General features: G+C 40.9%; 1 protein-coding gene across 2 annotated transcripts in view; it reads left to right on the top strand.

Moving 5' to 3' along the window:
* Positions 1–25,666, top strand: part of fat4 (FAT atypical cadherin 4) — a 371,960-nt gene that overhangs the window by 163,272 nt on the left and 183,022 nt on the right. For both annotated transcript variants that reach the window (XM_072584175.1, XM_072584176.1), the window contains exon 3: positions 23,020–23,151. In XM_072584175.1, the coding sequence (XP_072440276.1) occupies positions 23,020–23,151 (132 nt within the window). The remainder of the gene's footprint in view (positions 1–23,019; positions 23,152–25,666) is intronic.

Below are 25,666 nucleotides of genomic sequence, written 5' to 3'. Positions count from 1 at the left end.
TCGAGCAATTCTTACTCTGTCTCTGCTTTACCCTAACTGTTTTGGAATGCACTGTTAACTCTTTTATCGGACTGAAAGACATTCAAGATATTCTACTCGATCATGTGTATGGGGTTAATTTTCATCTTTGTGGCTTGGATGGCAAACTAACAGGATGGATGAAAATGTTTGCCTGATCCTTGCAATTAACACTATAGGAAAAGGTCATAGAGTCATAGAGATGTACAGCATGGAAACATGCTGGTCCTTTGATCCAACCCGTCCATGCCAACCAGATATCCCAACCCAATCTAGTCCCACCTGCCAGCACCTGGCCCATATCCCTCCAAACCCTTCCTATTCATATACCCATCCAAATGCTTCTTAAATGTTGCAATTGTACCCACCTCCACCACTTCCTCTGGCAGCTCATTCCATACACATACCACCTTCTGTGAAAAAGTTGCCCCTTAGGTCTCTTTTATATCTTTCCCCTCTCACCCTGAACCTATGCCCTCTAGTTCTGGAGTAACCTAGGAAAGAGACTTTGTCTATTTATCCTATCCATGCCCCTCCTGATTTATAAACCTCTATAAGGTCACGTCTCAGCCTCCGACGCTCCAGGGAAAACAGCCCTAGCTTATTCAACCTCTCCCGATAGCTCAAATCCTCCAACCCTGTCAACATCCTTGTAATTTTTTTCTGAACCATTTCAAGTTTCACAATATTCTTCTGTTAGGAAGGAGACCAGAATTGCACACAATATTCAAAAAATGGCCTAATCAATGTCTTGTACAGCCACAACATAACCTCTCAACTCCTGTACTCAATACTCTGACCAATAAAGAAAAGCATGCCAAATGCCTTCTTCATTATCCTACCTATCCACTTTCAAGGAACTATGAACCTGTATTCTAAGGTCTCTTTGATAGAAAGGAAATTGAAGGATCATGCCCAAGTTACATTCTTCGAGTCAACGCAGGGAGTAGAATGCAATATACTTCCTTTCAAAACAAGTTGATCTATTTGGAATTCTATGAATGAGGAATTTTGAGTGGAATGGTTGTGGAAAGATACAGATGGAAATCCTGCCTCCCGTTCCATCTCTGGCTATTTTCAACAGAATGAGAAAGGAATTGTGTCAAGAGTATCACTTCTAGCTGTTTAGAAGTTGTCAGTTTCCTTCTTGGGGCCGAACGCTATGGGGTTTGGTCAAGGGGTGTGGATTTGGGTTTGTGATTGCTCACCATCTCCAACTTTAAAGGACAGTTCGTTTCTGACTCGTCAGCATGCGCTGGAATCATGCCCACTGTTCAAAGAGGCATCATAAAATTGAATTTTTTTTTGAAAAGAAGAATGCAAAATCCCCAAACTACCTAATTTATTTCAGGTCATTAGATTCTAGCTACAGGAAATCAATTAAAGTAACTTAAGTGAAATCTACAAATTAACAACCTCAACCTCATATAAACTCCCCATACACAGACACATATGCACACAGACATAAACAAGAAAAAAAACACTTGGACATAGGGAAACTAGGAAAACTGTTCCATGTTCTCTATCTAAAAGATCTATTGGATTATTTCTTGTTAATCTAACGTTTTCTCCTCCACCTTCCTTTTACTGGTGTTTCCATTGGTTTGCAAGTGGTCCATGGTGGCTATTTCACTTATGCAAGGTCTCTGACTTTCCAATTAAAAGTCAAAACTTCCAGCATACATTGAAGGAAAACAAAGCTAGTTTTGTTCAGGTTTAAAGTGTCTTACTGCAGATAACTGAGAGAGGGCTTTCTTGCTGTTGCAAACCTACTGACTTCGCTTCTGGTTAGCCGAAGCTGTTCGACTAACCCGATAACCAGTCACTTAGTTATTGCCAGACAGAGGAAACTCTTCATTGATAAACCAATCAGCTTCACGTCTGAATAGCCCCTAGGCTCCAGGTTCATCTGCTGGTACATATTTACATAAAGAGGGTTTACCAAAGAAAACAAGTGCCAACCTTGTAAATCTCTGGTGTCCAAACTCCTCTTTCTTATTTCATTACACAGTTTTAGAAAAGCACAAAAATAAAAAGACATGGTCCTTAGAGATCAATGAAGTACAATGAAATCCCTGCCATAATTCACTGCTGTTGCCATTAACAAGGCCACATTGGGTTTTTCGCTCCTCAGTGTGAGGAAACCTTCTCCTCCAATCAGATTGGGTGACAGCTCTTGCAGTCTCAGCATCAATAGAACATGGTGGCCAAGACCTGTTGAGTTTTCTCCAGCAATTCCTATTTTTGTTTCCGACCTTCAGCCTCTGCAGTTCTTTGGTTTATTTTGTTTAAATAATCTCTGCCTAGCAATTATTGCATTTTCACTTTGATTGTATTTAATTCATACACCAAAATCCATAGTCTTGGTCCTGAGAGTATCATGTTTTATACTATTATTAATTTTCTTTTGTGACATGTATTACTATTAGAATACAAGTTGGGAGGCAATGGCCTCGTGTTATTATTGTTGGATTATTAATTCAGCGACCCAGGTAATGTTCTGGGCACCTGGGTTCAAATCCCACCACAGCAGATGTTGAAGTTTGAATTCAATAAAAGTCTGGAATTAAAAATCTAGTCATGACCATGAATCCATTGTCGATTTTCGGGAAAACATCTGGTTTACTAATGTCCTCTGACGAAGGAAACTGCCAACCTTACCTGGTCTGGCCTATATGTGGCTCCATACCTTCAGCTATGTGGTTGACTCTTAACTACCCTCTGGGCAATTAGGGATGAACAATAAATGCTGGCCTTGCCAGTGATGCCCTCATCCCATGAATGAATAAACAGAATGCAAGTAACAAAAGTTAAGTAAGATCCAATGGGACATCCCTTTATATACAGCAAGAGATTTTGTGCTTCAAGGTGTATTGTAAGGTTGTTTCACATAATATTGTCAGCTTGTTAAGAATGAGGCTAAAATGATTTCTAGGCCAAAGAACATAGGCCAGTGAATTTGAAAATGAAAAAGTGGTGAGATATTACTACTGACATAAAAGGTAGAATTTATTGCCTTTCCCTTGAAGTAGATTGGTGGTGGAAGGTCATGTAATTGGACAGGGTACCAAGGTAGGTGAGGTTCCACTATCTTCCCACCTCTTTCCTCATTACATTTGGTGAGAGAAGACTTGTGAATCGCTTTGTACATGCAACAATGATACGTTACCCCTGTCCCCTCCTCTTCTCCCTCATCTGTGGCCTGAGACTCTTGATAATCCTAACCCTTAAAGAGGTGGGTCCATTATGCACAGCAGCCACCATCTTCCCATTGGCTCTGCCAAAAAATGCATGCCTCCGGGCCACCTCTTCTCGAAGAGTGGGATTTCTGCTGCTGGAGACCTATGCTTCTCGAGAAGGGCCACCACTGTCCAGTTCAGTCTCTGTTTGGAACTTACTTCAGTGCACCCTCCTGGAAGGAGGTAATGGAAGGCTCTTATCAGCTGTCCAACCCACAGTCAAGACCCTGTCATCCCCATCAAATACCAACAATAAAGTCCTGTCTCCAAAAACACAAAAGATTGATATTTTGTGCCTGAGTCATTTGCTGCTTCTTCATGTGCTGATATTTGCCCTATGAAATAGACAGCTGAAGCAATGCACAGAACTGTACAGTTGACCCACCAAACTCCAGAGTGTTTAGAACAACATGACGATAAATCTTTTTTGAAATTATTTGGCAGAGGATCTAAACATTTGAGTAAATTATGAAAAATATGGGGAGGAGAGTACCCAAAGCACTGAATGTCTTTATTTTAAGACGATAAACAATTAAAATCCTGTATATACACTCTGATGCAGCTATGCCACTAACATTACCAGGATTACAGCGCATGTTGTGATACTGCATTTCAAATTCTCCTGTTGAATCAGTAACATGCTTTGGTGGTACTTTCACAAATGTTTTGTTTGCTTAATCTTTATTTATAAAAATAAAACTAGATCTCCATTAATCTGGAAGGTATGTATTGTTCGCGCGCATTCAGAATAGCTGTATCCTGTGAACTGAGCTATAACATAAAACAGTGCAACCCAAATTGTTTAAAGTAATATGTGTCATTATTTTGCAGAGGAACTTCTTTAGCCGACTCCTCGAAAGCATCCAATTTTGTAAGCACCAGAATAAACCACGTAAATTATGAATTCAGTTATTTGAAAGTTACTGTTCACAAGTATTAACTGATGAATGCTAATCAGATGAAGCAGATTCATTGGAGAAGTGCTAAAGGGTTCTACATAAACAATGTTGTAAATCAGGAAAACCTTGCTGTATGCACTTGCATAAATTTACCACACAACCATAACTAAAACAGCACAGAATAAATTCATTATATAAATGTAAAAAATCTATTTCTTGGGTTTTTTATACACATTTATTGCTGTCAGACTTTACTGATGGTATTTGATGAAGGTGACAGAGTGTTGACTGCAGACTGGAGAGCTGATGAGAGCCCTGCATCATCATCACCAGAAAGGTGCATGGCGCCAAGTTACTGTATTTACCACATTTACATAGATTTATCAGTCAGTTTAATTCTGCAAAATGTTGTATCAGTCTTGGGTTGTGCAAAATATTCTTTGCACTGATGTTTCCTGATTTTTAGTTGTTTTTCGAAATCTGGGCCAATTATTTCACCACCTGATAACAACTTTGATAATATTATGTTCTGGCGATGGGCTGGATATCAAATTTAAGCTGAGTGCCATTTTGACACCAGGAAGTTACCACTGGTAAGGTGGTGATCTGTTGCCCTAACTGCATGATTGCTCTCAACCACTAATCTCTAAATTCCTTGTCAGTCTCTCCACCCTTTTAACCCTCAATAACAGTAATAGTTAAGACTTTTAATGTAGAGCAGCCAAAACAAATGAAAGAATATTTCATATATTATTGTTACTGAAAATTAAATATTTGAATAGTTGGTTAGATCACAGAAGATGTGCTTACCTTGCATGTTAAGGTTTTTTATTATATATTCATGAGATGTGGACATCACTGGATGGGTCAGTATTCATTGACCATCCCTAGTTGACAAGCTGGTAGTGAGCTGCCTTCTTGAACTGCTACAGTTACTTTGATGTAGACAGGGAGATCCAGGATTTTGACCCTGCGACATCGAAGGGACTGCAATACATTTCCAATTCAGAATGCTGATTGGCTTGGAGGGGAACTTGCAGGTAGTGGTGTTCCATGTATCTTCTACCCTTGTCCTTCGAGATGGAAGTGGTTGAGGCTTGAAAAGTGATATCTGAGAAGCCTTGGTGAATTTCCATAGTGTACCTTGTAGATTGTACATACTGTTACTTTTGAGAGTCAATTGTGAAGGGAGTGAACATGTGTGGGGTGTGGTGCTAATCAAGTGGGTTGCTTTGTCCTGGGTGAGGATCCTGGGATTGTATTCATTAGAGTTTTGAAGGTTGAGGAGAGATCTAATGGAAACTTACAAGATAATGCATGGCTTAGAAAGAGTGGACGCTGGGAATTTGTTTCCACTAGGCAAGGAGTCTATGACCTATGGGCATAGCCTTAGAATTAGAGGGGGTCAATTTAGAACGGAAATGAGGGAGATATTTCTTCAGCCAGAGAGTGATGGGCCTGTGGAATTCTTTGCCACGGAGCGCAGTGGAGGCTGGGATGTTAAATGTCTTCAAGGCAGAGATTGGTAAATTCTTGATCTAGCAAGGAATTAAGGGCTATGGGTAGAGTGTGGGTAAGCCGTGCTGCAATGCCCACAGCCATGATTAAACAGCGGAGTGGACTCGTTGGGCCAAATGGCCTTACTTCCACTCCTATATTTTATGGATGGTTTATAGCTTTTTTAAATGCTGTTGGAGCTGCACTCACCAGGCAAGTGGAGAGTGTTCTATCATACTGCTGACTTGTCCCTTACAAGTAGTGGACAGAGGAGTCAGGGGTGATTTAAGTGCTGCCAGATTTCTTGCGTCTGATCTGCTGTAGGAGCCATTGTATTTATATAGCAAGTCTAGTTCAGCTTCTAGTCAATGGTAATTCCCAGGATGTTGATTGTGGCATATTTAGCAATGAGGGTGCCAGTGAAAACCAAGGGACCATGATAAGATTCTGTCTTGTTGGAGATGGTCATTGCCTGACACTTTGTACTCTGAATGTCATGAAATTGATCATAAATGGAACAAACCCATTTTTTCATGTCAGTGCTGAGAATTAACTGAAGGAAATAAAATACTTAGATATTTTCAGTAAATTAAACAAGAAATGCAAGTTACTATTTATTTGACTACAGTATTTACTTTTCATTTTTTGAGTGGTTTAGAATCCAGTATTCCCTGAAGCAAGCTCTCGTTTTAGTTTTAATTCCAAATATAGTTGCATGTGTACAATTTTTTGTAACCAGCTCTGGATTATACATAATTCTTGGTGGATGTTTATTGAGCATTAACTTTCAATTATTATAGAATCATAAAATCTTAGAGCTGTACAGCATGGGAACAGCTCCTTCAGTCCAACTCGTCCATGCTGAATGGATATCCTAAGTTATAGTCCCATTTGCCAGTGTTTGGCCCATATGCCTCAAAACCCTTCATTTTCATGTACCTATCCAGATGCCTTTTCAACATTGTAATTGTATCAGCCTCCATCAATTCCTCTGCCAGTTCATTATATATCCACCACCATCTGCATGAAAATGTTGCCTCTTAGGTCCCTTTTAAATCTCTCCCCTCTCACCATAAACCTATACCCTGTAGTTTTGGACTCCCCCGACCCTGGGGAAAAAGAAACTTTGAATATTCACCTTACCCATGCTCCTCATGATTTCAGAAACTTCTATAAGGTCACCCCTCAGCCTCCAATACCCGAGGAAAAATAGCCCCAGCCTACTCAGCCTCTCCGCATAGCTCAAACACCCCAACCCTGACCACGTCCTCGTAAATCTTTTGTGAACCCTTTCAAGTTTCACAATACCTTTCATATGGCAGGGAGACCAGAACGGAACAAAGTATTCCAAAAGTGGTCTGATCAATGTCCTGTACAGTTGCAACATGTCCTCCCAACCCCTGTAGTCGATGCACTGAATAATAAAGGCAGGCATACCAAACACCTTCTTCACTGCCCTATTATTTTCTTGAGAATATAACATGTCGCTTTTCCAGTGATAAAGATTCCTACGTTCTAAGCCTCAGAGCTTTGTTTGCTCTTCAAAGCAACAAACATCAATCATGTTCATTTTTGAATGGACGAAGAAAGAATTAAAATGAGTGAGATAGATCATGCTTGGTATAGAGGGATAAACTTGGTTTCAAGTGCAACACTAGAAGTTGGGTTTCAGAAGACCAAGATCATTAGTGGTAAGGGTAATGCATTGTGTGGTACGTGTGCAAGAATGCTTGAGTGCATCTGGTAGTGATAATCATTTGGTCTCTGTGAGCTTACTACAGGTGCTAAATAAAGCTTTGAAGCACAACAGAAGCCATGATATTTTTCAAATATTTGCTCAAACTTTATAAAAGCTGATGGTTCCCAAGTCTTACATGGGTTAACTGTGCAAACGTCTCAAGTTGTAATCGCCAATGGACAACCTTCCAGTTAGTTAGTGACAATTGCAATGTAAAACAGCAGAAGGCAAATACCTTTGTTACTTTTTCCATCCACTTTGTAGTTAGTTCACAAAGTGGGCTGAGGTTTATGAATGCTTGTAAAAGTCAATCCAGTTAGTAAGTGGTTCCAATCAATACAAAAATATGTTAATACATTTTTTTTTCCCACTCGCTTTAATATTTTCATGAACTCCACTTTCAAGTGCCCAATTAGCTTCCCTGGCTGCAGGCATTGTTCTCTGTTGGATGTAAATATTCCAATTTTCCAATCTTGATCTGAAAAAAAGAGTAGATACTTATCTTTAGATGAAGTCTCTCCTCGAAGTTTCTGGCCAGTAGTCTTCTGTGAGAAGCAGCATAAATGAATCCAGGAGTCTGTGAAGATTGAAGGGACCTTTGTGGAAACTACACCCTTTTTTTTAGCTAAAAGTGCTGAATTCTGTAATGTAAAGGTTCTTTAGTCTGTTTGAAAGCTTCCAGGAGAAGGTGAGCATGTAATGTAAATGTGGGGGTCGGGGGCAGACTGGTGAGGGGAAAGTGTTCCAGGTGGATTAGGGGAAAAGTGAAAGATGGGTGAGTAAGTTAAGGTGCCAATGGTGAGAAGTTAGTTGGTTACAAATAGGCAAAGAGATTAGGTTACCAGATGGGTGATTGTCACCTAAGTGGATATGCACTTAGGATAAATTGAGGGTTTGCCTCAGGGGGAGAAATTGCCAGGTTTGACCTGTTTGGGTTGGAAGGATGTCACAGCTCACAGCATCAGGGTGGAGAGGCCAGTCAAGGGATGGATGGTGACAGGTCACGGCTTTGGTCCAGTGGGTAAGAGATGCAGAGAATGGAGCATGAGGCTTTGGTGGAGGTGCATAGTTGGAGCAAAAGGATCAGTGCTGAGTAAGGGCTCGGCTTGATAATTACCCAGGAATTAAGAAAAGTTTTTATTCCTTTAACCTTTCCTGGGTAACTTTTACCATTAACGAGTCAAACATCCAATAATTCACACTCTAACTCAGGCTTGGGAATTTCTTTGGAGTGTTCCCAATACCCATAATTAACACAACCAGAATTCACCTCCTCAGAGAATTCCTGCATGGTTCAGAATTGCAGCTTTAAACAATGCAGCGATGGTCTTCCCATTGACAGGTCTTTACTCAGTTAAAATAGTTTAGGCTTGAACCTCATCCTCTGAGCTCCTTCCAACATCCTAAACTTGATTACTTGGTGTTTGCTTGATTGCATCTGTGTCTCAAGATCTCACATTTCAGCTGGAATGCTGGCTGCGGGAAATAATCATACTATTTGTGAAGACAAAAATGGACAGCATATGAACCAAATCATGTAATGCTTTAGTATGCCAAGTTAAGATAACGGAGTAAATGACACGGCATATCGTTCATTCCTGCACTTAAATTAGCACTTATTCGAATTATGTCAAAATGAATTTTCAAGTTGCTCATTCTTGTATTTACCTCTGCCTTTAATATATTCAACTGCATTTCACTTTTCAATGATGCAAGAAAGTTTCTATTTGCCTAAATTTCCCTGGATTTCTCCACTAAAATAGTCCTTGGGATTAAGTAAATATATGCATGATTCTTGAAATATCGCATCAGCTCAATGCATATTTTAAAAGCTGGTATATCCAGATAGTGATCAGCAATACTTCAGAAAGGTAACAAACCAGTGAAAGATTCTTTCTCCTAAAATAATCTCTATTGCTTAGCTTCTTTAATTCAGGAAAAAATCAAGTTGAAAATCAGGAAGCTGTGGTGAATATGTTAAAGAGGAGCCAAAATTGTTTACTGAGGAACAGCAACATTATCATTTGTTCCAATGTGTTGAAACAGAACTTTTATGGGTTTCTTTTAAGCAATATCCCCTCATCATGTCTCAAACTGCACTTTCGTCATCCTCAAACTTAATAGCTGGAAATGGGTGGGACACAAGTCTGGACACCCAGCCTTTTACTGTCTGGGCTTGATTTGAACAAAGCGCAGACAGATCAGTAAAAGGCATAACAGTCAGCGAGTAAAATCATAGAGATGGACAGCACAGAAACAGTTCCTCCGTCCAACTCGGCCATGCTGACCAGATATCCTAAATTAATCTAGTCCCATTTGTCAGCGCTCGGCCCATTCTCCTCTAAACATTTCCTATTCATATACCCATCCAGATATATTTTAAATATTGTAATTGTGCCAGCCTCCACCACTTCCTGTGGCAGCTCATTCCATATGCGCACCACCCTCTACAGGAAAAAGTTGCCCTCTTTCCCCTCTCATTTTAAACCTTTATCCAAATTTATCCTCGGGGAAACTTGATAGTTTAAAGAAGGTGAGTAGAGCTCTATCATTAAGGTGCCTTTCTAAAACTGTTTCCTCCAGCTATCCTGTAAACTACCCCCAAAAATATATTTGAAATCTTATCACCATCTCTGACCATCATCAGATCCACCAACACCATCTGACACCTACACTACCATTGTTCCTGGTCGATCCCCTCCTGGGAGACAACATCTCCCCATCGGCGACTAATTGCTCACAACCTCAACGACCATGGGACCTACTCCCTCACACCTCTCCATGCTGCTGCTGTCAGTAATTAAAACCTCAGAGACTTCATATACTGGGGAATCTTTCCCTGGTATGCACATTACCATTCGTGATTGGAGTATCCCTAGACTGTTCTTGGGTAATTTCTGACATCTCCTTCCTTCCCCCCCCCCCCCCCCCCCCCCCACCTTCCTCTGTACCTTTCCCCATTATCCTCAACACATGAGCAATCTGGATATATCAACCTCCATGAATTGAACCCATCCACAGCTCTGTGATCCAGACATCTCTCCATTCTCCTTTTTGTTACAAGCACCTCTGAACTTACCATCTCTTAGACTCATCACACTTCAACCCCTCTACTTTCTTCAGCTTCAGCCATGTTGCAGCCAGTTTCTTAACAGGCCCCAGCCATACAATCAGGTTGCCTGTATATGGGAACCCCAAGTAAAGAGACCCTGCGATCCTTCAATTACATTTCTCATTGTCCCTTCTCATCTTCATTGTCTTGCGCAGAGTTCACTTCCAATTTAAAATGTAGGCCCATGCACCTAACGGATGTAAAAGTATATACATGTCATTTCTGCTATAACATGCGTTTTGTCAATGCGAATTTAAGCACGATGTTTCTAAAACGCAAACTTTTAAAACATGTTGGCTGTAACGCGATTAAAGCAACAATGCTTTAAGCACTGTTTCTAAAGTGCTTTTTAAAATAATGCGGGGTTGCACAAAGACATAACCATTGCGTGATAGAAGCACTGACTGTGCCTCCAATTTAAATGTTAATCAAATGAAACCATCAACTGACTTAGGAAGGTATTGCAGTTCTTAAGTTTGGAATATTTCTGTACCACAGAACAGTAGAGAGTTAGTATGCTTTCATGATTCACTGCACAGTGAACTGCAGCCATACAGAGCATTTATAGGGTTCATAAGAGTAGATGTGAACCTGAAAGATCTAGAGCAAATTTAAAACTGAACTGTTGGAAGAAGCCAATAACAGAAATTAAAATTGTATCTTACATGTTGTTGTATTCACATGGTATTCTGCCTATTGCTATCTTTGTGATATTATAGGGGCACATTATATGACTCATAATGATGTACACTTAGGTTTCATTTTTGGTGAGACACAGACAAAATCTCAGAGGAATGTTATTTTCACCACATATTGAGAGCACACTGCAGAACTTCTCAGTCTGCAGTTTTAATGAGGAGTCTATTATTCTATATTTTCTTTATAACGATGCTTACAGGACAGTAAAAGCACAATTTTTTTGTAAACTATACTAAAAACATACTACAGCGAACACATGCTTTAAACAGGGGAGCTTTTGTAACTTGAATTTTAATGAGGTCATGCGTAATATGTGCTGTACTACATTAGTGGGGAACTGTAACTATTAAGATGATGGAATAATGCAGGAAACATGACATTTTCACATACAGTTTGATGACTGGTTTGGGTATAGAAGAATCCAGCAACCATTAAAATGCCACACAGAGAGAGACTGCTGACAGGGAACGGACCATAAAGACAAACAGCATTGGAACGCATTGCCAAAAGGTGATTGATTAATAAAACTATTGGCAACTAAATCTAATGTTGCATTTTTGTGTCGCATTGAGGCACTGTAGATGGGTATGTTTTGACAGTCAGGTTTCCAAATACTGGAAAGCCATTGTCTCTTTAATCTTTCTGGACCAAATATCACCCACATATAAGTTTTTAATGTTAACCCTCCTGGAACCAGTCAACAAGACAGCAAACTCTTGCTTGAAACAATAAATACAATTTTATGTATGTATATATTTATCTTTATTTTACGATTGTACTTCAAAACACTGTAAAGCATGTTGGGATACTTTGAAGTTGTGTAAGAAACTCTATAAATTCAAGTTAAATTTTTGAAAATTGCAGAAGTAAACTGTCTACAGGACTATGTGGTAGACATTTATACAATGTGGTAGATAGCTCATGTTATGGTGAATGTGAATGTGCGATTGAAGTGTGGAATTATATTTAAGATGTGGAAATAGTGCAGCATAATTACAGTGTATAGCACTGGGAATTTGGAGACAGCATAGGAATTTGGTGCAGAGGGGATGAAGTGCTTTTGACTTGCTTTTTGTGGCTCATAGATTGTAAGGTTTTTATTAATTGGATTAATTGAAGCCCAGGATCAGGGGCCTAGCACAAATGAGTGACATCACAGGTAACCTGTAAATTCATTCTTTGGTGATAGCTACTGATCTGATTATGTATTATAGGTTACTTTCAGATTGAAGATGTAAAGGGGAAATATTTACAGGCTACACACTAAAAGACAAGTATGACTTTTTAAAAAATCAAATTAAGAACTAAGAAATTAAAATAGAAATGCCAACCCAGGTGATGTGTTGTAACTGAATAGTGTGGGAGCTGGTAGACCTCACTTTAGTTCATAGTGACCACATCTGTAACACATATCAGTCGCTTATAGAACCCCAGGTGAGAGCTGATGAGCTGGAAGCTTAGTTTTCAACACTGTGACACTTCAGGCAGTGGGAGAATTACCTAAATGCTATGTTGCAGAAGGCAGTCCACTCCTTAGATTAATTACCTCAAATTCAGTCAGTTTCCGGAACAGGAAGGTGTAACTGTCAGCAAGGCAGGTAGAAGCATTCAGGGGGTAGTGCTGAAAGAACCTCAACCTTTTCAATTTGTCTGACAGGTTTGAGGTTCATGTTCCCTGTGTGGATGAGAGTGGGACAGGAGGGAGGACGAACAAACTGACCACAGCGCCGTGGTACAGGAAGTCATTCAGGGGTTGGAAGGGGGACGGGGTGGTGGAAAGGGAAAGAAAAAGAAGTTTAGTGGTACTCGGGATTAGTATAGTCAGAGGAATAGACATGGTTCATTGTGGCCAGGGTCGAGAGTCCTGAAGGCTGTGTTTCTTCCCTGGACCTGGGTTCAGGATATCTCACTTGAGCTGCAAAGGAACTTGGAGTGGGGTTATTAAAGTTTCCAGAACAGGTAATAGCAAAGAAAGTATGGAAAGGGTCAGGAAATTAACTTTAGGCCCAGCAGATAAACGGACAGCAATGAGAAGGGGGCAGTCAATGCAGGACTGAGCATGTTGTACTTAAATGCGCACAGCACACGAAGGGAGGTAAATGAGCTTGTGGAGCAATTAAAATTGGCAGATACTGTGAATATCACAGAGATGTGGCTGAAAGGGGATCAGGGCTGGGAATGAAATATCCAAAGATATGTGTGTCCTATTAAAAAGGAAAGGTAGATGGACAGAGAGGGCGGAATTGCCTTGTCATTAAGAAATTAAATTAAATCAATAGCAAGAAGTGATACAATTGAAGGGTGTAGAATCTGTGTGGGTAGAGTTGACGAACCACGAAGGAACAAAGACCCTGATCAGGTTGTGTATAGGCTCCTTACAGAAGTCAGGATGTGGAGAAGAAAATAAATCAAGAGCTAGAAAAGACATGTAAGGAAGACACTATTAAAATAATCATGGGGGATTTCAATATACAGGTGGACTGAGAATATCAGGATGGTAGCGGATCTCACAGAAAGGAATTCATGAAATGTTCCTGAGATTTCTTTTGGAGGAGCTAGTGGTAGAGCCCACTAGGAACAGGCAGTTCTGGATTTGGTGACGTGTAATGATGGAGACTTGATTAGGGAACTGAAGGTGAAGGAACCCCCTAGGAGGGAGTGACAATGATATCATAGAATTCACCCTGTAGTTTGAGAAGGAGAAGCTGGAATCAGATGGAACTGCATTATATTTGAGTAAAGATAACGACAAAGACATGAGGGAGGAGCTGGCCAGAGTTGTTGAGAAGAGGCGCCGAGCATCATTGGCAGGAATGTCAGGGGGTAATTTGGGAGGCACAACACAAATTTATCACAAGGAAGAAGAAATATATTAAGGGGAGAACGGGGCAACTATGGCTGACAAGAGAAGTCAGAAACAGTATAAAAGCAAAAGGAAAATCATACAATGTGGTGAAGATTATTGGGAAGCCAGAGGACTTGAAAGCCTTTAAAAACCAGCAGAGGACAACTAAAAAAAGCAATAATTGGGGAGAAGCTGATATTTGAGAATAAGATAACCCATAATATAAAAGAAGGTTGCAGTGTTGTTTTAATTATTGAAAAGGTAAGAGAGGGGCAAGAGTGAACATTAGACCATTGAAACATGAGGCTGGAGAAGTAATAATAGGGAACAAAGAACTGCTGGAGGAATTGAACAGATATTTTGCATCAGTTTTCACAGTGGAAGATACCAGCAGCATACCAGAACTTCAAGCGAGTCAGGGAGCAGAGGTGAGTGTAATGGCCATCACTAAGGCAAAGGTTGTGGGGAAGCTGAGAGTTCTGAAGGTGGATAAATCACCCTGATTACAGCTCATAATTCCTAAGGAGATAGCTGAGGAGATTTTCACGGCATTAGTGGTGATCTTTCAGGAATCACTGGAGCCAGGGAGTGTCCAAGAGCACTAGAAAATAGCTAATGTAACATGCCTGTTTAAGGAGGGAGATAGAACACAGGAAACTATAGGCTGGTTAGCCTGATCTCAGTCATTGGCAAGTACTTAGTTCATTCTTAAGGTTGAGATGGTGGAGTACTTGGAAGGGTATGGTAAAATATGGCTGAATCATCAGCAGTGTGTGTAATAGCCATCACTAAGGAGAAAGTGCTAGAGAAGCTGAAAGATCTGAAGGTAGTTAAATTAGGACTAGATGGACTACACCACAGGTTTCTGAAGGAGATAGCGAAAGACATTGTGGAGGCATTGGTGACGATCTTTCGGGGATCAGTGGACTCAGGAATCAGGGGACGCAGGGAGGGTCTCAGAGGACTGGAAAGTGGCTAATGCAACACCTCAGTTTAAGTAGGGAGGGAAGCAGAAGATGGGAAATTATAAGGCCATTTACATGACCTCAGTCATTGTTTAGATTTTTGAATCTGTTATTAAGGATGAGATTACGATTACTTGGAGGTGCATGGTAAAAGATGACAGAGTCAGCACAGCTTTGTCAAGGGGCGGTCATCCCTGACTGTAGTGATTGGGATCAGGTTGATCTTGTTAGCTACCAGGTGCTTGATTAGGGTTGTTAACCTCGGCCAATCAGGAAAGCCATGGCTGACCAGAACAACCGGGAGATTTTGCCCTCCTTTTTTATTTCTTTAAAGACCTTTTTTGTTTCTTTAAAGACCTTTTCTTATGTTTTTGGTTGCACTTCAGTCCCATGCTCCTGATCTTCGGGCACCCGGTACGGAGGAGGGAGGGCAGGTCTGAAGACCTCCTCGTGGGTCTGCTCCTGGGCCTGGCCAAACTGGCCATAAACAGGTCCAGGCAGCGGGCCATGGAGGGGGTCGTTAGGGTTGACTGCTTGTCCTTCTTCCGTGGCTACGTTAGAGCCCCGGTGTCTTTGGAGAAGGAGCACGCGGTGTCCACCAACACCCTGGAGTCATTCAGGGAGAGGTGGGCGCCGCAGGGAGTGGAGTGCCTCATTTCCCCCTCCAACTCTATTTTGATTTAGTCCCTACCCTCCCCTTCACTGTTTTGATCACACAGCATTGCCCTGTGGTTTGAAGGGCAGTGCTTGTCACTGGCCACGCGGGTGTTTTTCCTATCTTCCTGGTGGTGGAAATTGAATAAAGATTCGTACACTTTGTGTCTTTCACTGTGTCTCACACCTGCACACACACACCATGGGTGCTGGGGAAAAAATAAGCACTACCGCACTTAGGCGGTAGTGTGGGGGTTAATTTAAAAAAAAAAAGAAAAAAAAAAAAAAAAAAAAAAAACAACCGGGAGATTTTGCCCTCCTTTTTTATTTCTTTAAAGACCTTTTTTGTTTCTTTAAAGACCTTTTCTTATGTTTTTGGTTGCACTTCAGTCCCATGCTCCTGATCTTCGGGCACCCGGTACGGAGGAGGGAGGGCAGGTCTGAAGACCTCCTCGTGGGTCTGCTCCTGGGCCTGGCCAAACTGGCCATAAACAGGTCCAGGCAGCGGGCCATGGAGGGGGTCGTTAGGGTTGACTGCTTGTCCTTCTTCCGTGGCTACGTTAGAGCCCCGGTGTCTTTGGAGAAGGAGCACGCGGTGTCCACCAACACCCTGGAGTTGTTCAGGGAGAGGTGGGTGCCGCAGGGAGTGGAGTGCATTATTTCCCCCTCCAACTCTATTTTGATTTAATCCCTACCCTCCCCTTCACTGTTTTGATCACACAGCATTGCCCTTTGATGTGAAGGGCAGTGCTTATCACTGGCCACTCGGGTGTTTCCTATTTTCCTGGTGGTGGCAATTGAATAAAGATTCGTGCACCTTGTGTCTCTCACTGTGTTTCACACCTGCACACACACACCATGGGTGCTGGGGAAAAAATAAGCACTACCGCAGTTAGGCGGTAGTGTGGGGGTTAAATTAAAAAAAACAAAAAAAAATAACCAGGAGATTCACACAGCATTGCCCTTTGATGTGAAGGGCCACTGCTTGTCACTGCCCACTCGGGTGTTTTCCCCCCTTCTGGAGAAATTGGATCAGTGTGTAAAAAAAAACCCGGGAGATTTTGCCCTCCTTTTTTGTTTCTTTAAAGACCTTTTTTGTTTCTTTAAAGACCTTTTTTTATGTTTTTGGTTGCTCTTCAGTCCCATGCTCCTGATCTTCGGGCACCCGGTACGGAGAAGGGGGGAGAGCAGGTCTGAAGACCTCCTCGTGGGTCTGCTCCTGGGCCTGGCCAAACTGGCCATAAACAGATCCAGGCAGCGGGCCGTGGAGTGAATAGAAAAGAGGACGACGTTCTTTGATGGTGTATTATATGGGTTTGAAACTTCCTTCAAGAGGCAACCCACGTTGTTGTTTTCAACCGCCTGCCCTAGATACCCAATATCTTCCTGTTCAAACAGCCCAGGAGTCACCTGTTCCAGGATCCATCCTTAATCCACGTGAGCTTCTTTGAAGTCCCAGTAGTGCCAACAACTGAGTTCTGGCACTGATGGACACTGTCAGAGCAGTTGGCCAGGTTGGTTGACAGCTGTCAATGACATTGGCTTCCTCCCAGTGAAGAGCAGAAATCCACTTCTCATCTCCTCAACACTATACAGAGTGATGTGTGGCTTTGAGGCAGCCTTATTTCATGCTAGTCTGTTGAGGTCTAATTTTTCCGCCAGGCAAGTAGAACACCACCACCCCCACCCATAAAATTTAGCCCAACTTCCTTGATGAAGTAGAGTGCTGCAATCTTCATAGGCATCTCTGATGCCTCGCAGCGCCAGGGATCCTGGTTCGATTTCCGCCTTGGGTGACTGTCTGTGGAGTTTGCACATTGTCCCCGTGTCTGTGTGGGTTTCCTCTGGGTGCTCTGGTTTCCTCCCAATCCAAGGAATACAAGTTAAATGAGTTGGCCTTGCTAAATTATCCGTAGTGTTCAGGGATGTACTTTAGGTGCATTAGCTAAGGATAAATGTAAAGTCATAGTGAAGGGGAATGGGTTACTCTTCAGAGGTTGGAAGGGACTTGTTGGACCTAATGGCCTGTTTCCACACTGTAGGGATTCTATGATTATCAAAACTGTTGCTATGAGAGATTGTATTAAACATATAATCTGTGAAAGCCAGATTTGCTGTTACTTTCAGTGGAATTTGAAATTCATTCTGTTAGCTCATACTCTTTTAATGTAAAGAATTTTACTTTTTCTCTCTTCACAAAAAAACTGTGGTTTTTAAAAAAAAAACATTTGCTGCTGTACTGCTGTAGTTTTCACTGTGGTCTGGTTTATAGAGTCAGCTATTTTTATGAGCAGGGAAATACAATCAAACACCAATATGCTGCCAGATGTCAAAACCCTAACATGGAAAAATCTGAAAATACCTAAATAATTTTAAAACTTATCTAATTTTTAGTTTACTGAGATGGACGTGAATTTATATCTCACTATAGATGAAACCCTGATGTTTAATATTCAAGACACCATAAGACCAAAAGATATTGGAACAGAATTAGGGTCTATCAATTCTACTTTAGTTGATCATGGCTGATATGTTTGTCAACCTCATTCTTGCTCCATAACTCTTGATCTTCCTATCAGTAAAGAACCGATCTATCTCTTTCTTAAATACATTCAACGATTTGACCTCCATGGCCACTGATAGACAGGAGACACTCAATGAAGGTCTCCCCCTCCTTGCCCAACACCAACTCGCACAGCTAAAATTGCAAAGCTCCCAGCATGTCACAAATCTTTCCCTTCCATCGGTAAAATACTGGTGGCAATTAAGTGTGAACCATAAGTGACCATTAACTGATCACAATGGAGCCTCAATAGACCCGATGGGTGGGCTACCAGTGCCTCCATTGTGCCTTGAGGAATAGATGACCCAACGGCCTCTTGCATCATAGTCTCAGAGAACCAAGGTGGGCCTTCTAGCCAACCTGCTTGGGCACTTGACCATTTCCATGATTGCCTCCAGAGGTGACATGTTCAAATTGATCCTGGTCACCACCCTGTGGCAAAAGTGCATGTGACAGAATCCTTTGTGTCAAAGCAGGTCTGCTTAGTCATGATATTTCTTAATTTGAGTTACTTGCCTCAGTAATCAAAGTCCAGCCCATTACTTCTGGCTGCTGCTTGTTTGATGATGATGCTGACTGCCTGAAATGGGTCAATATGTCACTCCCTGTAAGAACATTACTTGTCGTGTCGAACAGAAAACAGTTACCTAAAGAAAATGCTTCAGTTAGTTGGCAAGGCCCATGCTGCCTAATTTTACATCTTGAAATCAAGATGTTGGAATCTAAAACAAACACAGAGAATGCTGGAGAGACTCAGTAGGTCTGGCAGCATTTGTGGAGAAAGAAGCAGAATTATATCAGTTAATTGGCAATTCATGTGATAACTTTAAAAAGCTGCTGCACTTACTTACAAAGCCTGCAAACTAACTTTTTCTATGTGAGATATTATTGGCATTTATTAAAGTCATGATAACGTGTTCATTGTTATCTTGCTATTAAAAGTAAGCATTTTTCTCTAAAGTAATCCAACGAATCGGTGTGATAGCATCTCAGTTAACTGCATTGCTGGGCCACTGAATTATCATTAGGTGTATTCAGGAAAACAACCATCCAAGTACCGGAGAGATCAGCCTATTACTAATCCATTTCCCAAAACAAGCATCAAACATTGAGTGGTATCCTCAACCTCTTCACAGCTTATCTGCTGACAGGCCTTCAAGGAATGTCCTGAAATTTGCTTGGCTGGGAGACCATCTTTTAATCGCCACAGTGTCTGCTCTTCTGTCATAAAAAGGCTTTTGAGTTTGTTCATTCTAACCATAGTTGAAGACCTTTCCCAGTTGTGTAACCTTTTAGAATTTATAAATATTTACTAGTTCACTTCATATTTTAAAAAAATGCAGCAATCAGCTTTCCTATGTTTTCCAAGTTCGCTGTTTGTTTGGCTTTTGGGCTGGACTGATCTAAATTTGACTTGGCTGGGAAAGCTAAAGTTGTAAAATGTGCAAGATTTATAATACATTAAGTGGAATATTTAGAAATAGCATGACTAAATCAATCTGCTCAACTTCTGATCTCACTTTTATTAGCAGTTAGATGAATGCTCATCTTATGCTTGGTTATAAAAGTGCATTTTCTTCCTGCTTGGTGGTCTTTGATGTTGAAACATTTCTTAACCTCATGGGAAAACCCATGCGTCAAAATGTTGTCAAACTGGAGAGACGACAGCTGCTGTCTTTATGTATCATCATGAAGAATGGAATGTGCCACAACGTGAAGACCAGAGCAGTTCAGTGAAGACCAGGGTTTCCAAGAGTTTGTCAAGTCTGAACGACACATGTATTATGATATGAGAAATTAGAAAAACTAGTTGAAGCCTGTCATCAATGTTTAAATATTAACTTTACTCTTCCCATTTATCTTCCAATGTCTGTAAATAAAAAGGCGTCAGGAAAAATTGTTGTTTAGGTTTTTGACATTAAGTTTGGCATTATGTCTGGCGCTATCAATGTTTAATGGGAACTTGGTTAAAACTATTTTTTTAAGAAACAATAAGTAAATTAAACAAAGTGATCCAGCAATTTGGGTAAGTTAAACAGTAATATGAGAATTTTATATCAAAATCAAAGTAAATGGGGTAATGGCCCACCATGCATATCAAATGACATTTGGTGTCCATGACTTTGAGCGCATGCTGAGCAGTTCTATAGTAGAGACTAGAATCTAACATTGCATTGACGTTAGATCATTGGGTTAGTTTCAAGTAAAAACTGGGCATAGTCCATTAAGCTTGGCCATTGTAACATTTGGTTTCAGATTAACATTTATGATCTGTGGGCTTCTTTAATGCTGCAGTGCAAAGCTGTAATTGGTTATAGCTTACGGTCCACCCAGTAGCTACTGGCATTTCACTGTAATGTAATTTCTGGGTGATTAGGTAACAAACTATGTCAAATATTGCTTTTGAATGTTTTGCATAAAAGAAAAAAAGACCATTCTCTCCGACAGCTGTTGAGACATGACTGAAAGTGAAATTAGCCTGAACAGGCTGAGTGCAGCTTCCAGTAGTCATGAGATCACATCTCCCAACTGTCCTTAAATCCAGCACTAATCTAACAAATTCTCAGAGATTAGAAGAATATAAGAAATGCAGAACAAGAACAGTCCATCCAGCTGTCATTTAAATCCACGCTTAGGAATCTGCAGTGCCTGCTGTCTTCTGCCTTATAGGGCTAGAAATGACAAGAGAGAAAAATGTCAGCATATTGGTGTGAGATGAGGGGAAACAGGTGTTCTTCTAAAGTTTGAAATCAAAGGTCATTATTCAGGGTAATATAAAGGATCTGACCATTCCATCTGCTTTGTACCACAGTTGATCCAGAATCCCTGATGCTGTCAGTGAGTGTAAAATGGAACTGGAGCAGTTGGCCTGATAACTCATAGCTTCCACATGGACCCACCCATAAGTCCAGCTGCTAACTGCAGTATAGATCTGAAAACATGAGGTCACCTTGCCCCTTCATTGTCCCAACTAAGGAAGTGAATACGAAAAGCAATATCCATTCATCTGCAGCAATCTGGTGAACACACTTTGGATAAAACCATGCTAAGGAGTTCCTGACTTAAATCAATACAGTGTGTATGTTTGAAGTTTCCTTATTAGTTACACTACTAGTTGAAGTTAGATTCAGCACCAACTCACGTGATAGTGTTTATTTAGATAAGAAGGAGCTTCAAATCCCTCACACCAGACCAAAACCAGATAGAGGGATGGCAGTTAAAATAGAATAGGATAATTAACAGTTGTTTTCCTGCCCTCATCTGGCTGACTACAAGTTAATGTTATGGCTGAGGACACAAACCCAAAAAAAAGGCAAGACCCTCTCGAGTATCCAATGAATTGATTGGTGCTTGAACTTTTACTTTATCCTATTGCCTAAGCAATAAAGCACTTGTGATCTACCTATCAGACCAGAATTGTCAGAATCAGAAGAGGCCTGACAGTTACGTTTTTTTCAGTAACTTTTGTTTTGATTTCATTTGGAACTAGAAAGAGCAAGAAGACATCTGTTTCCAAAGCAAACATTTTAGACTTTCCCCTCCCCAACCCTGACTGGGATTTCCCTCCTAAGGTTAGCTGCAGAGGGCTCCACACCACATGGTTTCAGTGACCAGGCTGTCGTTTATTGCTGAGTTACCAGCCCCTTTGATTGGGGAACCAGGACATTACACACTGATGAGTCAGACCGCTCCCTCAGCTCCACCTTTGATCCTTTTGTTTCCAGAAAAGACACTTAACCTCTCCCATCTTTCTCTCTTTCCTGGTACAGGACCCATCTTTGTTTTAAAGCATACAGACTTGAACTTAACTAACACACAGCTGGTTTCACCATCTACCTCTGTATCAGACTGGAAGGCATCAAAAGCTTTTGAGTCATATTCTCTTATACTAAACTGACAATTATGACAGATTCACCCTGATGAACAAAAATAACCTGTGCTTTCTGTCACCCTAAAATCCCTCTCACATTCTTCCTACAACCTCATCAACTACATATGCAAGTACCTCTTGGATCTTTTTCATTAAGATTAAGATCATCCTTTCAGTTGCCTTTGCTATTAGGCTTGTCCTTTGCTTTGTGAGGCAAACTTCCTCCAGACGGTTCCATTTGAGCTGTATACTTATGTTTCCCTTCTCTTTGTTTCCAATCTCCCTTCATGCTCTTTGCAAGCTTACTTAACCCATAATGCCCTCTTCTTGTCTACTCTGGTTAAACCATTGAAAATCCAACTTCCAGCCCTGGTCCGTATACTAGCTGACATTGTAAATGTAAAAGCAGATTCCAGGACCTAAACCCTCGCAGCATGAAAAATTTGTTCCTCATGTTACTGTTGTTTCCTTTGTAAGGTATCTTTAATCAGTGCCCACTATTTCTAGATCCTTCCACCAATGGAAGCAGTTTCTCTATATCTATTCTGTCTGAACAGCTTAACCTTCTCGAAGGCCAAAGTAAAAATTAGCAATTCCATCTTGGGACTCTCATGTTATCCTGTCATTTTTGTAATCCACCCCCTGTGTTATGAGCACCATAATGTTAAGTAAAAGTATCCTACTACAATGAATTGTTTTTTTTTAAGTGATCTATTTTCCTGTATTACCATTTACTGTCATATCCCCACAGTAGCTCTCCTTTTTTTAAGCATTTTTAGTAGCCAACATGCTCTTAGAGCTCATTATCCATGAATTAATCATTAATCTCTAAGCTTTGAGAGTTGTCCAATATTAGATAGACCTTCATTTATCATAATCTCTTCTAATGGTGTGCAAACAAATTTTACATCTTTTTCAGGTGGAAATAACACTACAGGATATTAATGACAACCCTCCTGTATTTCCCACTGATGCATTGGATGTCATCATTGAAGAAAACATTGGAGATGGCTTTCGAATATTACAGCTGTCAGCTACAGATGCAGATGAGGTAGGTCGTACATCTCCTGTTTTTTTTTTATGTTTTGCACAAAGTTTAGTCCATATAGATACATTTTTAACATTGGTGAGTGGATGAGGCTCATACTGGAGGGCAACACAAAGAAGACCAAATAAGTGGAGGAATAATGAAGTCTAATATTAGTTTGAGCATGTTCTATCCTTCAGGCCCTTGAACAGTTTGGTGGAAAATGAAAAGACAGCTTTTCTCAGTAAGCACTGAAAGTCGTATGTTGTCAGTATCTACTCACTTAATACAAATGTACCAGAAGGTCGAGGTTTGGAATAACATCCCAAGATTCCAGAATCCCACATTTATTAAATATTATGCAATATTCCACTGACAGCCAGTAAACATGGCTTCAGTCCATTTCATTTCTAATGTTTATGGGAATTTGAGTGTTATCGCTCTGTACAGATATCAGTTCTAACATCTTGAAGTTATTCTTTTTCTTACAAAATTATTGAGTGCACTTTATGAATATAATAATGGGTGGAAAAAAACAAGTGGCTTCACAATAAGCTGCAGTCACAGAGTCAGACGGCACGGAAACAGATCCTTTGGTCCAGCCAGTTCATGCTGACTATAATCTCAAACTAAACAAGTCCCATTTGCCAGCACTTGGCCCATATCCCTCCAAACCTTTCTTATTCATGTACTTATCCAAATGATTTTTAAATATTGTTTAGCTTCCTCTGTTCTGTCCTAGATTCAAATTCTCCTCTTCTCATCTGAAAATGTCGACTTTTGCTACTTTGTGCTCACTTGAAACCTAGCTGCCCTGCTGATATTCTCAAATGGTTTTTCCATAAATGTGAGCTTTAGTATGTATATTGATATGCTACTGAATCACTTACAATCGAGTCGAGACCAATCCACTGCAAGGAGACAACTGGCATTTTAAATTTGATAACGAGGCTGCGAACCTCCGTGTCATTCAGGTGGTAAAAACAATGACTGCAGATGCTGGAAACCAGATTCTGGATTAGTGGTGCTGGAAGAGCACAGCAGTTCAGGCAGCATCCAAGTAGCTTCGAAATCGACGTTTCGGGCAAAAGCCCTTCCCCGAAACGTCGATTTCGAAGCTACTTGGATGCTGCCTGAACTGCTGTGCTCTTCCAGCACCACTAATCCAGAATCTCAGTGTCATTCAGCCTGGCAAAGAACTCCAGCTGAATGGATTCCTTGAATCACACAATGCATGACAGTTTCATCAAAGCAAGGCTTGGTGGACGCAGAAGGTGAGTGTGGACCTACTGAAGAGCTTCGTGCCGCTGGGCAGACTCCCGTTCCCTTCCTCTGGAATGTTCTGATGAAAAGCTTCACCCCCTCCCACCCCTAACCACCACACACGCGCACACACACACACACACACACACACACACACACACACCATCCCATCTTCCTCACGTAGTAGTTATCAATCTTTCTTTACCATGAAACCTTCTGTTATGTTGCTGACAATGTTCTAGTAGGCCAACACTCATCAGGGATCAATTAACTCTGTGGGTTAGATCTTTTCAAACAGTAAAATGCATTATAAATGACAACAAAATAGCTGTTTTCTTTGTGTGCAGCTTGCATCCACAAAATGGGGTATTTCAGGAGGGAGTCTGTTAAAGGCATCTTACATCCTTTCCATCAAGCATCCAATTTCCCTTGATCTACCTGTCAAACCGATGACGTCCCAAAGGTCCTCGCTCCCTCAGCCTCGCTCACAGCTCAGATATCCAATCACACATTTCTGCCCCTGCTCCCAGCAATGTTCCCAGCTCCCTAGGATCAGAAACACACTTGCTGAACTGCTCTTGTTCATTAGGCACCAAAGTCATATTATGACCTCCCTTTTCCCCTACTGGGACTGCCTCTCCTCACGTCTACCACCACCCACATGGATTCAGGTTCTTTGAATGTAATTCTCTCTCTCTCTCTCTCTCTCCCTCTCTCTATGCATCTTTCTGTAGGTTAAATATCAGGATGGGATCAAATTACTCAGGCAAACATTTGAGACAATGTAACATGGACCAAGCAAATATTGCCTTTGGCACAATTCCAGCATAGTTTGGATACAGTGTATCATGTAGCAAAATTTATGGTTTTATGCTTACTTTAGACTGATAAAATTGAGGCTCTTGAGTTCACAATCTCGCCTAAAACATAATAAAACTGAAATTGGTATTTGTTGCATTTGTTTTTCTGAGGGATGCCAGCCAGTGCCTGAAACATGTGTCGGAGCTGTTCTTCTGATAATTGCTCAGTGGCTTAATGCAATCCTGCTCCTGGGTTAAATAAACCCGCTTAGATTCAGGTGCCTAAATTCTGCCATATGATGTTCCTCTGCACCCAAACCAAACAGTTCACTCATTTACACAAGACATGCAAAATTGCATGTTCCGGAAGAAATTTTATTGTTAATGGATGTTGTTTTGCTTATACCCATGTGCGTTTGTTAAAGAATTAAAAATAGATGGAAAGTTATCTGGTAGTTACAGTCTACATATCACTC

The sequence above is a fragment of the Chiloscyllium punctatum genome, chromosome 14, assembly GCF_047496795.1.
Source record: "Chiloscyllium punctatum isolate Juve2018m chromosome 14, sChiPun1.3, whole genome shotgun sequence".
Lineage (NCBI taxonomy): Eukaryota > Metazoa > Chordata > Chondrichthyes > Orectolobiformes > Hemiscylliidae > Chiloscyllium > Chiloscyllium punctatum.
This window is presented reverse-complemented; position numbering and strand designations above follow the sequence as displayed.